The sequence below is a fragment of the Agelaius phoeniceus genome, chromosome 5 (assembly GCF_051311805.1).
Source record: "Agelaius phoeniceus isolate bAgePho1 chromosome 5, bAgePho1.hap1, whole genome shotgun sequence".
Classification (NCBI taxonomy): Eukaryota; Metazoa; Chordata; class Aves; order Passeriformes; family Icteridae; genus Agelaius; species Agelaius phoeniceus.
Window position 1 is genome coordinate 3,305,001 of NC_135269.1, and position 14,910 is coordinate 3,319,910.

General features: G+C 39.1%; 1 protein-coding gene across 4 annotated transcripts in view; it reads left to right on the forward strand.

Moving 5' to 3' along the window:
• Positions 1–13,748, forward strand: part of LMO3 (LIM domain only 3) — a 58,917-nt gene extending 45,169 nt beyond the window's left edge. For all 4 annotated transcript variants that reach the window (XM_054631505.2, XM_077178130.1, XM_054631509.2 and 1 more), the window contains 2 exons: positions 933–1,058; positions 9,748–13,748. In XM_054631505.2, the coding sequence (XP_054487480.1) occupies positions 933–1,058; positions 9,748–9,853 (232 nt within the window). In that variant the 3' untranslated portion in view covers positions 9,854–13,748. The remainder of the gene's footprint in view (positions 1–932; positions 1,059–9,747) is intronic.
• The last annotated feature ends 1,162 nt before the right edge of the window (positions 13,749–14,910 follow it).

A 14,910-nucleotide genomic window follows, 5' to 3' on the forward strand; every position in this document is an offset into this window, starting at 1 on the left:
TAGAGCTAACGTGTTTTTTCTTGTTCATTATAATCCTTCTGTGTCACAAAAGGATGTGTATGTATGTTGGTTGGGGTTTGTTTTTTGGTTTTTTTTTTGGTGTGTTGATTTTTTTTTGTGTGGGTAATACACCCACTTGAAAAGTATTGAAAAACCTTCAGCAAAGGGAATTTAAAAAGAAAATTATATAGATGTCTGGCAAAAACAGCATTTCATATTGTTCTTACAGTATTTTATACTTCTACTCCTGATGTGACTATATATAGTTTACAGCCTCATTTACTTTAATGTGCTACCTGAATAACATAATCATAGCAATAACTACGGTATAGGGTTGTAAGGTGCATGAACCACTAATGCTTTCTGACGATTTAAATGACTTGTTCATAAAATGTTCTTTTAATAATAGTGGTAAAGCTTTTAGCACTAGATGTCAAAAATGCGAAGAATGTTGGCTTTTACAAGTGTTATTTCTTTTCTAGCTAAAGTGTGTTTTAGTAATAAGCAGCACCAAAAGCCAAGGTTATGTGGCTCTCTCCTGCACGGCAGGATCTAAGAAGAAGACTCTTTCCACTTATGCAAACAGCTTGACCTCTGCCTGCACAGTTATGTAACGTCCCTAATGTGTTTACTGTTTCTTTGTTTAGTTTAACAAGATGTTTCTTTTATCAAGAAAGGTCAGTATAACCTGCAGGAAAAAAATATAACATCACAATAGGTGCAATATTAGTCTGTCATAAAGCTCTCTTCGGCAAGGCTATGTCTTTGTGCTGCAAATCGGGCAGAGTTGAAGCACCAAAGGCCAGCCTTTCCAAAAGGAGGTGTGCTGGGAAGTCAGCCAAAGACCAGGCTGTGGGAGGAAAAAATAATAAATTTTAAAAATAAATAAAAAAGAAAGTGAATCAAGAATCTATTTCTTTCTGTATCTCCAGGTTATTTGGCGTTACAGGAAACTGCGCTGCCTGCAGTAAGCTCATACCTGCTTTTGAGATGGTGATGAGAGCAAAGGACAATGTTTATCACCTGGACTGTTTTGCATGTCAGCTTTGTAATCAGAGGTAAGAGAATTTCTTGGGTCTGCTCTATAAGCTGAGTGCTAGCACTGCTGTGGGCATACATTCCAAAGAGGAAACGCTTTCCAGCAGCAGAACCCCAAGATGGAGAGTAAGACCTGGATGCTGTTCCTGGGACTAATACAGAACATCTTTCATGACCTTGGCCAGAAAACTTTTTGTGCCTCAAGTCCCACATCAATAAAAAAGAATAATGTTACTTCCTCTCCTTCAAAAGGCTGTCTGTCAGGTTTAATTAATTAATATTTATAAAGGTCTTTGAGATCCTTTTCTGCAGAAGAGCATAACAGTACCATTTGTCATTATTGCATTAATTTCACTTTAATTCTTCATTTTTATCACATGTATTTCTTTTAAAGTACACATTGTTTCTTCCTGTTGCCAGAACTGTAATCATTTAAATTTAAAAGATGTTGTTCCCACCATTTCCTCTGTAGCAGCATTGGCCCTCTTACAGTCCTATTTTTATTTCCATATCCAAACCGTAGGTTATAAAAATCCCAAGAATCCAAACCTGACACCCTGTTCTGAAGCATCACCCATATGGCACAGTTGGAGAGCGAATGTCAAAAATGGTAAAATTGTAACATCTGATTTTCTCAGAGGTGAATAGAGCCAAGTTTATACCAGCTACACTCCGAGTGGAGCTGGAGATTTCACCGGGAGCTCCATTTCTGACTCCACCAGAGCTGAAAGCAGCTTTGCCAGAGACCTCTATGAGGTCTAGGAAGTGAGAGAGCCAATTATGACCAATCCTTAATGTCCCTATTATTTTCAGTTAGTTTTCAGTTATTACATTATCCTATTTAGCATTTTATAGCATTCCTTTTTTTTTTTCCTTTCTTCAGTTGGGAAGAAACGCACGATATACATTTTTAGGGAAGCAAGGAAAAATTAGGAAGATAATAGTCTGACATGACAAAGCAAGACACAGCTCTAAATAAGCTTTCCTAACTCACCTTGTCCTACAGTGTATTATTTTTTAACACTGTAGTCATTTAAAAATCAAACATCCCTAAAGAACCATAAAATGTACAGCTGCTAATAAGTGTAGCACACTACAATTATGCTCTTTAAAAAAAGCCAAATTGACCTTTTTCATCATGTTGCATGGGAAATTAAAATACCAGGCAAGTAATAACCACTGCTTAAACTATATAATAATGCAAAGTAATTATAGGTTCTAATGCTATTTAAAGTCCTATATCAATTTTGTCTTGCCACATAACTGAGAAGCTGAGCAAGGCAGGCAGAGGCTCCCACAGTACCCATTTAAGAGACACACACACAAAGTGTCCTGGGTTTTGTTTCCTAAACCCTTCACATCCTGTTTTTTTCCAAACCACACTTCTGGTATCATTATTAAAGCCCCTAATATATTTCTGTTGTTCGCTTCATTTATTACACGCCATAATGGGGCTGCATATCTTTAGTGTTGGTTATGCACAATTAGCACTTAGTTATTGTCTTGTCACTTCAGCCCATACAAGACAAACTTCTTTAATGTAAGAAGTCAGCTAATCTTCATCAGTCAAGCAAAGCAGACAATGTTTGTTAGCTGGAGTGCAAAAGATTTTCATCATAGTTAGCACTCTTGGATCTGAGGAAGTGAACTTTCTTTTTATTCCCTCCACCCTCCACCACCCAAAAAAAAAAACAAAAAACCAAAAAAACCAAAAAAAACCCCCCCAGCTGTTATGCATATTTTTAATATTCCTCTTTTACCATTACAACTGCAAACTAATGTGCAATTTCACTTTGCAGCTAACACACATTGTGGTGTTCCCTGGGGCTGCTGATCCCCCTGGAAAAGTGCTGTTAGATGCTTCTGAAATGGAGCTTAACTGGGTTATTTAATAATTCTCAGCCTTTTTATTCCTGAGACTTCAATCTAATCTTTTATTTGATTTTTACTTTGCATGTATTTTGGGCAAAGGGTTGCTGAAATAGTCTTACAGGTGTCTTAGACTGAGAACAAAAGAATGGATTTACCTGAAATACAATTTAGTTCATCTAGTGAAAACAGGGAGTGGTTCCAGGAGTTTCAAAGAATTTCATAAATTCTCAAAAGTGACCCTAATCCTGATTCCATTGCAATAGCTCTCATGGAGCCTAATAAAGCAGACTGCTTGTAGGGTTCCTTTCTTCCTCACAATTTGGGACTAGTGGCCCTCTGAAGAATTAATTTTGTTGTTTTTTACAAAAAATCCTATTTCATGGATGCTCCAGCATAACTCTTCAGTGGTTCCTATGGCAAAGCATCCCACTGACTGCATTCTCTCAACAATACTTCAAATCTTCTGGTTTTTGTTACTTGAATAACAATAAACCTCCACATTGTTAGACACCTGGCCCATCAGCAGCTTGGGGGTTTTCAGATCTGCTATGAAACCTTTTTCTGTTCTCTTTTAAACAGAAAAATCTTGTCACTCACCATTTCATTAATAGTTTCTGTTGTCCTTTAGGATCATTTTCTCTTCCTTCCCGCAAGCTAATCAAAACCACACAGCAGATTCTGTGTAAGGATGTGTTTATAAGACTTCAGTTTAACTTTTTAAAGTTTCTGTTGCCCCTTTATACACAAAATAATGTTATTGAAAGGTTTTAGGTTTGCTTTTTCCTTTCACTCCAGCCACTAACTCCACCAATATGTAATTTATTAATTGAAGAGAATATGTTTTTGCAAACAAATCAAATATATCCAAAAATCACCAATAGGTGTTTCAAGGCTCACCACCTATTGCAGAACTTGTTTAGCCTTATTCCCCAATTTCACATTTTCTTCCCCCATTAAATTTTAAAACCTTTGGGTCCTTCTCTACACTAGTTTTGCAGAGTATGTAGTGCTCTCTGTTTGATTCCATGTTTCATTTTCAGTTACCATCTGCCATTCAGGCTTTTTCCTAACAGAATGCATACAATGTTCATGAGAATGCAGAACTGTTTCTTCAGATTGCACTACTTTGTCAACTCTGAATTTTTTTTCTGATGTTCTGGGTCCTTGCTCCTTCCATCTCCTTCTGCTTTTCAAGCCAAGTAATATTTATATTAGCACACATCTCACTGCTCCTTGGGGCACCCCATCCTTTGGTCCTGCTATTGCATGACCCTCACTTTCCTACCCTTTAAAGGGTTGGTCCTGGCCCAGAGAGATGCCTGCCCTTTTTTGCCTAGTGCTCTTTGTGATGATTCAGTGATTTTTCTGCTTTTATAGACAACTTCACTGTTTGCTTTATTATTTCTGAGTGTCTACAACTCACTATCCAGTGCAAGCCTCGGCGTGGATGGTAATTAGGCTGCCTTCACTTGAGGGGACTTTTGTTCAGGCCATGAACTCCAGCTCTGAACTAACTCATAACATTGCCAGTCCCTTTATTGGCCTCCTGAATGTGACTTTTTCAGAGTGAGGAGAAAAAGGCATTGTCTCACACCCTGTACTCCAGGAAGACACACTGGGGACACAGCTCCTGAGCCACTAAGCCTGGTCCCCTGGTGTCAAACAGGCACTGTCTCCTATTTTCCCTTTCATAAAGCTATTCAGCTCCAGGATCTAATTGCTCCAGCCAGACAGTTTCTGAGATATTTCCCCCACATTTTTCTTGATACTGATGCTTAAAGCTGTAGCAATTTTGTGAATATTAAGCTCTGCTCCTAGCCTAAAGGTTTTAGCATCCTCTTATCTCTCATGTCTCTGTCCAGCTTACTCCTAATTTGAAGTTTTTCCATCGCCTAAGTACCTGCAGAGCTTAGTGACAGTCAGCTTAATGGTGTGAGAGTGCTCCCCTTTCTTCTCTGTAAACATATTTAACTTCTCCTCAGAAGCCCTTCACCCCACGTTGACAGTAACCTCAATATACCTCATTTCTGCTGAAAATTTAAAGGTGGAAGGGTGGGGGAAGGAAACCACTGGAAAAATAAACTTGTAAACAGACACTGCCTTTCACACTTTGTCAGGCTGCATGTGTGTGACTAACAAAACGGAGTGGAAAATCTTGCAAGTGGGCTCAGCTGTGCCTATGACACTTTTGACACTTTTGACTGCAGAGATGATGTCAGCCTGCCTCCGGCTTTCCCACTTCCCCGAGTTTGTGTGTCCTTCCTCTCACTCTGCCGGCGTCTTTAGCACCTTGTTCCCTACTCCTGTGATTTTTTTTCTCTCTGCCGTATGAAGTCAGCTCAGAGTAGGGCTTAAAACCCCCATCTGCTATCGCTGAGAGGTGTTTAAATTGCCTGTTCTACCCTTCTATCTGCAATTGCCTTTATTTTAATAGACACTGGAGTAAAAATGGTTACATACTCATTGAAATTGCTGTCCTGATGTAGCTGTAAACACTTACCCCCAATATAAAGTGTAAAATGCCCACACAATGCTGCCTTTGTTCTCTGTCAAGCACGGGAGAGGGAATACAATGCCAGGGACATCCTTATTTCAAACACCAATATTAGATTTTTGCATGAGTGGTCATTTTATAAATTCTGAAGGTCTGAGTACTGCTTATCTTCATTGTATGTCTCAAAATTTAGAATACAAATTAACATATTGTCCATACCCACGTTTTTATAAAACACTGCATGAAAAGCCCACTGAGTTGTGGATTACCATTTGAGGTTGAACTGGGATTCTGTGTCTGTGTATTCTGGTAAAAATATACAATCTCAGGCACAGCTCCCACTTTCCAGCCTTTGAAATGGACATTTTGACAGAACCCCAGAATTAATAAGCCACAGGTGTGGACTGATGATCTGTGGTGTAAAAGAGTGGCTTTGTTCTCTTAGTGATGCACATAGGTGAACGTTAATGTGAGTTCTACTGGAAGCTCAACATTTAAAAAGAGAGGAAAGGGGAAAAGCAGAGCCCAAGTTACTCACTGATTGCAAAAAGCAGAGGGGAAGGGTGTGGGTGTGGTAAGTCTGAATTGTCTTAATCCTCAGGAAATCAAGTAAATGCTTCCAGATTTTGTTTCTTTCTACAGCCACAAAGATATGGCATTACCAGAGGAGGCACACACGAAGCCATCTTCCTTCAGAGCAATATTTCTCTTGTTTTCTTAAGTAGTCTTCAGTACCTTGACACATGTCCTGTGCATCAGAAAAGATGACAGACAGCAGTGAGATCTCCTTAAATATCTGTTCTGAACAATGAAAGAGCTACTTCTCAAAATAGAAGTTTTATTCTTCTTGTGATTAGTCTAGGCACACCTTCCCTTCCAAACAAGGTGATAACAGAGGTCATTTTGTAATATAAATGGCCTTCCTTTTGCCAGAGTAAAATATTACAGGGGCTCTAGGATGTAGGTTAATTATAATGGTCATTCTACTAATGTCACAGTCGTGTCAAAAGTACTATTATCAATTTATGGTGCTCAGTCCAATCTGGCATGTTAATGCAGCCTATTGTATATTCTTTCCTCTTCATCTTGCATGCCTATTAAAAAAATTGGGTGAGGGTTTTAGGGAAGGCTGAAGACTACCATCTGCCTGCTAGAAGAGTAATAATCTTGCCTAATTATATACTCCTAGCACAGTGGCATCTTAACATGCTCCTCCACTCCATTTAATGTGTGTGCCCAAATTGTGCCCTGATTTACATCCTGTGCCAATTCCATAAAAAAAATCTCAACCTTAGTGGGAGGTTAGGCTTCAATTTACCCTCCCATTTTAAAGCTGAGCCAGGTTTAAATTTTGCAGTGTGCAAACTCAATCTGAAGTGGTTACAGATCTTTCACTTCAGGAGAGGCTAAATCTGGTTTTGAGAGTCAAGTAATGTTGAAAGTGTGAATAGCCAGAATTCCTCATACTTCATCTGCTTACATGCCCTGTCCCATTGCACCTGGGAGCCAGCATGCCAGGATTATAGGTTTTTCACCTGGTGCTTACCTCTTTGTCACCTAATGAGTGCACAATTCACACATTTAACACCCAGGGGCCCGCACAAGCCAAATATGCTTGTCACCGAGCTTGTGTAATATCAAAACAGCTGCAGAATTTGAACCATAAGCATCACCAGCAACAGGCTTCCCCCAAGGCACAGGGGACCATCCAGAGGATGCCTTCCCATGCAGGCAGACCCCATCCCACAGGTTATCAGACAGACAGGTCACTGGCAGCCTGTCCACAGGACAGCTGCACACTTGGAGCACGAGGAGAACTGTGTGTGTTTGAGGCCACTCGTGTATAAAGCTGTCACATGCCAGCACACACAGGTAGAGCACTTCTGGCTCCTCATATCAACATTGCTAAAGCAAAAGGCATTGACACTTTTTATTGGGAAAGGCATCCTGACACTCCCGGGTAGCCCCTGCAGTTTAATTCAAACTGTGTCGCTGCTCTGAGGGCTGGGAAACAAAAATCCTTCAGCCAGGGTCTTGATGCAAACGATGTTGCACAGAGCCACACGTGATAAATATTGCCATGCAAGTGAATTGCACTTCAGCAGTGCATTTTTCATTTACTAAATGCTTTAAAAAAATTAGTTTGCTGGGCTCTGTCTTACCCTGAAACAAAAGGAATACACAAAGCTGAACAACATTCTCAGTTCAGTGTTTTCTGCTGGGTGCAGAGGTGGTTTCATCTCCCACTGATGCACTGGTGGATTTTCTTTGTTTTTTGTTGATTTTATATGTGACTTCTTCGGGAAAAACAAGTGTTACATGTTGGCACTGGTTACAACTCTTTTACCTAATCTTGTAAGGTGCACAAAAGAATTTTTCTCAGCATTGCTGTCAATGGACAAAAATACAAAAGATGGAAACTAGGAAAAAACACCAAAGAACAACTTTTATGTATGAATTCTGTATTTCAACATAGCTATTCAAAATCATTTTGTGTTGTCAGTAGCCTAGTATATCAGGATTGGGGTGGGAAGAATAATAGGAACTTCTACATTCTGTAAAAGAGTGTTCACCATAAATAACTTAAAGATTTCAGGATCCTCCCATAATCTCTATTTTCAATCATCATCAGCAGCAGGCAGTAATCCCACAGAAAAAAAAAGAGTCCACAAATAAACAAACCAATTTTCCTTTAAGAGCAGAGCTAATTCTTTTCAATCCACTTTTTTATTACACTATTTTCCCTCTATCTATTTAGCTAGCATAAGGATAAATTTCCAAAGCTACCCAGTTGGAAAATAAATGGGTTCACTGTTTGTCTAGCATTCCAATCTTCACAAATGTAAATCAGTCCAACTGCTACTCATTTAAACCTCCAACTTCACAAAACATTAAAGGACTGCTTTCCATACACAATTTAATCTGTAACAATTCACCAAGATTTCTGCTCGAACATCATTAGAAATTGACTATCTGATAAAGACAGACCACTATCAGGGGTCAGCCTGTGTCATTTATGGAGTTTTACTGGGTCAACTCCAGCAGGCACCGCTATTTGAAGGTTAAATTGTTACAATTAAATACATATCCAGCTATTCCCAGAGCTGCTCTGCTGTTAAATCTACCGTAAACAACACAAGCATTTATATCTGACCCTAATTGTGTCCAAGATGTCACCATTTGGAAATTATTTTAAAAAAGGACATTATAATCCCTTACACATTAAACAATACTTCATGTACTGAGATCCATAATTAGCTGGTTTCATTTATTCACATCAGTGTTAGGGGGTTCATTTAGGTTATTTTCTTTCATTTTAATTGGAATAAGGCAAGCAGTGCCTCCCAATATATTTCATAGCTGGAGAGTTCACTACAAACAAAGCCATGTAACCCTGCCAAGGCAGTCACTAGGGAAACTTTTTTTCTGCACTGGCCCCATTCACTTCTCCCTAAGCATCTTCCAGAAGAGTGGCTTTGTCAAGGGGAAGAAGGACTGCAGGGTGTGTCAGGGAAGAGCCTTCTTAAATTCAAGCATATATTTTTAGCTGGGAAATCCTACTTTACTCAAAGTTTGAAGTCAGCCAGCCAGGAGCATTAACATTATGTGATTGTCCTGCTCATCAGAGAGAAGCAAATGCAATCTCTCAGTGGTGTTTTGCAGCAATCAGATCATTCTGATGCAGGTAATACTGTAATAGTGTAGGTGCACTGATACCATGAGAGAGTAGTTAGCTGAGTAACTAAATTTATAATCAACTCCTACAGGAAAAAAAGGAAAAAGGGTGGTTTTTTTCTGCATGCCTGCGTGTCTCTGGTTTACATATACTTTACAGCAAGTTGTGTGTGTGCTAAAGCAGTTCTCAGAATCACCAACTAAAATCAAATCTCGTGAAATATCCAACTGGAACATTACAAGAAATTCTTACTAGGACACAAGACAAATACAAGATATCTCAGACAAGCTTTCTACTGCATGCTTTGCTGTATTTTGTCTTCCTTCTGGTTTGCAGGACATTTACTTTTCACTCAGCTCAGCAGCCTGGGATATGTATTGTGTTTTTAACTGTGTGCCAGTGACCTGATCCAGGACTCCCACAGCCCACAGTGGGCTTTGAATGAGGTCTTTGGCTGGGCAAGCAAAAGTGCCTGAATGCACTAGATTTTGTTGAAAGCACAGGATTAATTGTGGCACCAGGGCAATTCCTCTGCTGGCCTTTCCCACATGCACATCTGGGTGCTGTCCAGCCAGCACTTGCTCTACAGCCCTCAACCTGTAAGACCATATCCCACCATTCACCCTCAAACTCTCTTTTTCTTTTCTCTTTGTTATTTCAATTTCAGATTTTGTGTTGGAGACAAATTTTTCCTGAAGAACAACATGATTCTGTGCCAGACAGACTATGAGGAGGGTTTAATGAAAGAAGGTTATGCACCCCAGGTCCGCTGATCGGATGCCACATCATTAAGAATAAAAAGCACTACTTTCTTTTATCTTTTTTGCTCAACATGTATATAAGAAATGACACAGGAACCTACTGAATAGCATAGATTTAGGGAGACAGAATGGTTGCGTGAAATAAAAGGCGGACTGCATCTGTATGTAGTGAAAATTGCTCCAGTTCAGAGTTGAATGTTAATTAAAAAAGGTACTGTATATACAGCTGGATTCTTTCTGCTTGCTCTTGGGATTTTCCATTTGTTTGGGGTTTTTTTTTGTTTCTTTTTGTGTCATTTGGCATGAGATGTTTATTTTGGACTATTGTACATAATGTATTGTAATATTTGAAGCACAAATGTAATACAGTTTTATTGTGTTACCATTTGTGTTCCTGTTTGCTTCTTTGTATTGTTGCATTTAGTACAATCAGTGTCTAAACTTACTGTATATTTATGCTTTCTGTATCTACCAGCTATTTTAAATGAGCTGTATCTTTCTAGTAAAAAGCATTAAAGAGCAAATCCCAACCATTATGCTACACTTAGAGCTTAAGAATACTGTTTACATTAAAACTATTTAGAAAACTAATAACTAGCAGCACCTGCTGCTAATGATGCTATGGTTAAGGGTCTATCAGCACTTCTCTTATAAGCCTCTATTTTTCAGGGGTTAAGCATCTGCTGTTTAATTGCATGGATTTTCCTCAAAGAGCACTTTTATTTTACTACAAAATTTTGAAAAGCAAATCTGACTGGTTTGAGCTATATTATAAAAGGTGCAAAAGTTAATGATTTTGGGTGCTGCTTTTGTGCCCCTTAGGCATTCCAAATGCCTGGATTTGATTTTTAATTTAGCTGGAAAAAATTAAGCCCTAATGCAAACCAGTGCCTCTGGGTATCTTATTTTATATATATATATACATATATATATAAAAATATATATGTTATTTTTCTGAAATCATTAATTTGGGGGCGGGGGGGAGGAAAGGGAGAAGATTTTTCTTTATATGCATTTTAAAGAAGTCTTAAAATTCGAGGGGTCTCTTTCTCCCTCATCTCCCTCTCTCTCTTTCCCCTTTTTTTTTTTAATTTTTTTTTTTTTTTTTAATTTTAATCAGGGCTTAACCCTAATATGTTTTCTGGGGCTTCGTCCTCAACAAACCCTGGAAAAAAATAAAAAGTGAAAGTAGAAGGCACTGTAAACAGCCCCCTCTGAGGGTCCTATTTACATTAAGGAAACGACCCTGAGCTGACACTGGGAGAGTGACTGGTTGCTAATTACCCACCTCGGTGAATGCTGAAGGTAATTTAAATGCTGATATGGATGGGACAAAACTTTGCAATAGCGAGCGAGAGCTACCACACTCGACTGCACAGGTACCTTGCTGCCCATGCCAACATCCTACAGGTTTGTCCCATCAATACTGGCAATTAAAATCCTTTTGACAGAGGTGGAATCGCTGCTGACAGCTCCTGTTGGCAATCAGTTCTTTTTCTAGGAGAGGTGGGCCTCTGTTTTTAAAGCCATGAAGCTATTGCATCAGCAGGACGTCCCTAAGTGCTCACGCCCCTGACAGAGCTTACAGGTGTTTGGCAAAGGAAAGCAGGATGAATGTTTAAAAAGTTGTTCAATGCATATTTATGTCTTGTCTGTTTGCCACTGTAATCTAGCTCACTGGGAAAACAACCTGTATTAAAAACAAGCAAACAAAACAGTATTAAGAAGGGAAGAAAAAAGCCAACAAGAAACCCACTATATACCCTGTGTTGTTATGAAGCTAAGCTCTTGTTTTTATTTTGAGTATGAACCCATGACTCTGCTCAAGTTGACTGCTGTCCTTCCCTGCTCTTCTTGTCCTGTTGCAGTTTCAGCATGTTTTTGCTGGGGATGGTCAAAGAAACTTTGTCATGCAGTGGGGAAATTCCTTAAGTGTATGGTAAGAGCACACTGCACAGTGGCTTGACTTAGAAATAGATATTTAGTTTTAATGACTGTTGTTACAGTGTGGTTTCTTTTTCCTGGCTGTGAACCCTTTTGAAAATAGGCATGGCTCACAAAACTTGACTCTGACTCATACAGGACCAGAAAGAAATGCAACAACTCCTCAGGCTGTTCTTGTTAATTAGAAGAAATAGCTCCACATAGTTTTTCAAATTAAATTTAGCCCTCTTTTGTGGACTATCTTCCTTCCTAACCTTGAGCACAAGTGTCTCTTGCACTCCCTTCCCCAGTCCCTTAATGTCTTTGGGATAACGAAGCAGTTGGTGTCAGAGGTACCATTAGGCTCTTACAGACCCACTTCAGAGCAATAAACAAGCTGTCCTTTCCATGAAGGTCAGCATGGACAGAAAGGGAAGGATCATATTATCTTGTTTTGAGCCCAATTTCAATTTTCTCCTCCAGCTCCTCTGGGATCTTTCCATTAGAATTGGGGATGATCTCTCTTCTGCTTTCCAGTAGTAGGCTGCAGAGCAGATAGAAATCCCTGGTTCAGAAATGAGAAAGAAAGGTCCTTGACTCTGTCTTTGACTCCCTTGTGAGTTTGGGCAAGTCACTCAACTTCTCTGTGCCTCAGTTGTCCCTGTCTGTCCCATGGGGCTAATGGATACAGTGCTTTTGTAAAGCATTTTTGGCTCTTCAGAAAACCAAGAATGTCACAAGCAGGGTAGGGACACCCTGGGAGGAGCAGAGCATTCCCAGGAGGCAACCACAGATCTGAGGCAGGAAAGCACCAACACCAGCTCAGCCTGAGGAAGGCATGGCTGGGGATGATGGCAACTAAACACTAACAGTGCTGTAAATGCTCAAGGAATCTCTCATTCCCACAAAGTGCCACTGCTCAGCTCTTTATGGAGCAAATGAAGAGAGGGAAATGGGAAAAGAGTGGCTCGTTACTACATGCTACATTGCTCATATGTGCATTTTGTGACCTAGGCTCAAAGTGTGGAAGAGGAAGGTGGTCCTGCTAGGGAGAGAAAAAAAAATAGTCTCACCATTCTATCAATCTTAATTGATGCAAGGATAAAGAAATATGGGTATGTTTGCAGTGCACAATGGTATGGCATTGCTTTGAGCACTTTATGCTCATCTATCTTATTCACATACATATCTAAATTTTGTATGTAAAGGATACAGAATAAATTTAGATTTGATGTAGGTCAAAGATCAATTACCCATTTTCCTGTATTTCAAACTTCCTTCTTGCCTGGTTGTTAAAATAATGGCTGAGAGTTGAAATATTTAATGGAAACATTTACAACTCCAATAAAGTATATCATCAAAAGTCAATAGTGGAGAGAGATTATCTGCCAGGCCACTTTAGTGATCGTTTTGACAGAGGTCTAGACCATTCCTTTGGGTTGCTTTTTGTTATCTGCTGGGTTCTCCTTCTCCATCACTGTGTGTGTCAGCAAGCTGTCTGCATCCACCAAGCCACTCTGACAGTGACCCTTACTCAGTGTATTTGCCAGGCAGGAATGCTTCCACTTGTGCCTCCCATCTTTATCTGCACACATGGTGAAGTTTAGCCAGACAAAGCTAATAATAGCATCAATAATTTTTTTTTTTTTTTTTTTAATCTACTATAATCTACTTGGGTGGCTGGTTTTGAGCCGTGTGGAAAACTAAAAATTCTCAAACCTTGATTTTCAACTGTAAAAAGCTCTTCTGACAACTGTAACCTGCTGTGTCTGTTATCTGCCACAACTGGTGATGGATCAAGAGAGCCTGGATCTGGCAGAAACAGTGACCAGGGCTAAAAGTTGATCTATTTCATGACTGTGGTTTTCTATCTTCTGGGTTGTTTGGTGGTTTTATTTTAAGCACACTTTCATGTTTTCCTATCCTCCCAAAATGTTCAAATCTTTTGCTCACATAATGTAAATAAAGGAAAATCATCCAGCAATCCCTCAAATGTTCCTAATTGCCTACACATAAAATGACTTAGGGAAGATAAATTGAAAAGTGGTCAGTGAGAAGGGAGACTGGGAAAAAGAAACAAACAGGGACTGTGGCAAGGTTTCGACTGTATAGATTTTAAAGTACTTTAAAGGCTTTTTTCAACGTAATATGCAGCAGCTTCTTATAATTTTCTCAGCAGTAGGTAGTTTACAGTCATCTGTACCTAGAACAAATCTTGTCAAAAATGAAGGTCTGTAGTGATTGCTGGGTATAATTTTATACATTTAGCTGATTTTTCTGAAAGCTTCCACTGTGCTGCTGTTGTCAGACTAAATTATCAATTTAGCCATTTGTTGTTCAATGAATAAAAAACTCCTATGGCATTGGAGATGTTGTGGTTTCAATAAAGCAAAAGCTTTAACAAGTCAAACTATACAAAGCAAAGTGTGTACTGTATATAAGAACAGTGTTTTTATTCCTTTAAATACCACTTTAGATAAAAAAAAGCCAATTACATATTCACTTAACACATTCCTCCTACTTCAGGCCAATGATGCAGTCCAAACCTGTTTACTGCTCAGTACCTTGCAAAAGGAAACCAAAATACAATATGTGCAAGGTAATAGGCCATTAGCACAAACATGCTCCCAGTAAAAATCCTTTGTGTAGGCACCTTTCTAAAAGCTGCCAATTGTGGCTGATAGAAGTATTATAAAGGAAGTGATTTCAATACTATTTAAGGCATTAAAAGCTGAAGAGTATCTGTTTAAAGCATTAAAGTAAGAGCTGCATGTATCTAATACCTTTTAAAATGCCCTTCTGCTGATTTATATTCATCCTGAACCTGCTAATAATGAGTATACATAAGCAAATACCATCTTCCACCTATTCAGCATGTCATTGATATGAAAGCCCCAGAAAATATCTCACGTAATCAGTGTGTTCAGAGAGTTATCTAGCACAAATTACTCATTAACTCAATAGCACATAATAAAAAAGAACATCAATTAATTAATGAGTCACCCTCAGATCACTTTGATTACAACACAGCTCTGTTGAAACAGCGGTTATAAATGGAGCTGCCTCTCTTTATTCATTGTTTGCAATTGGCCCATTATTTTGCAGAGACCAGTGTCATATTTAACACATGCCTGCAGGTAATTGTG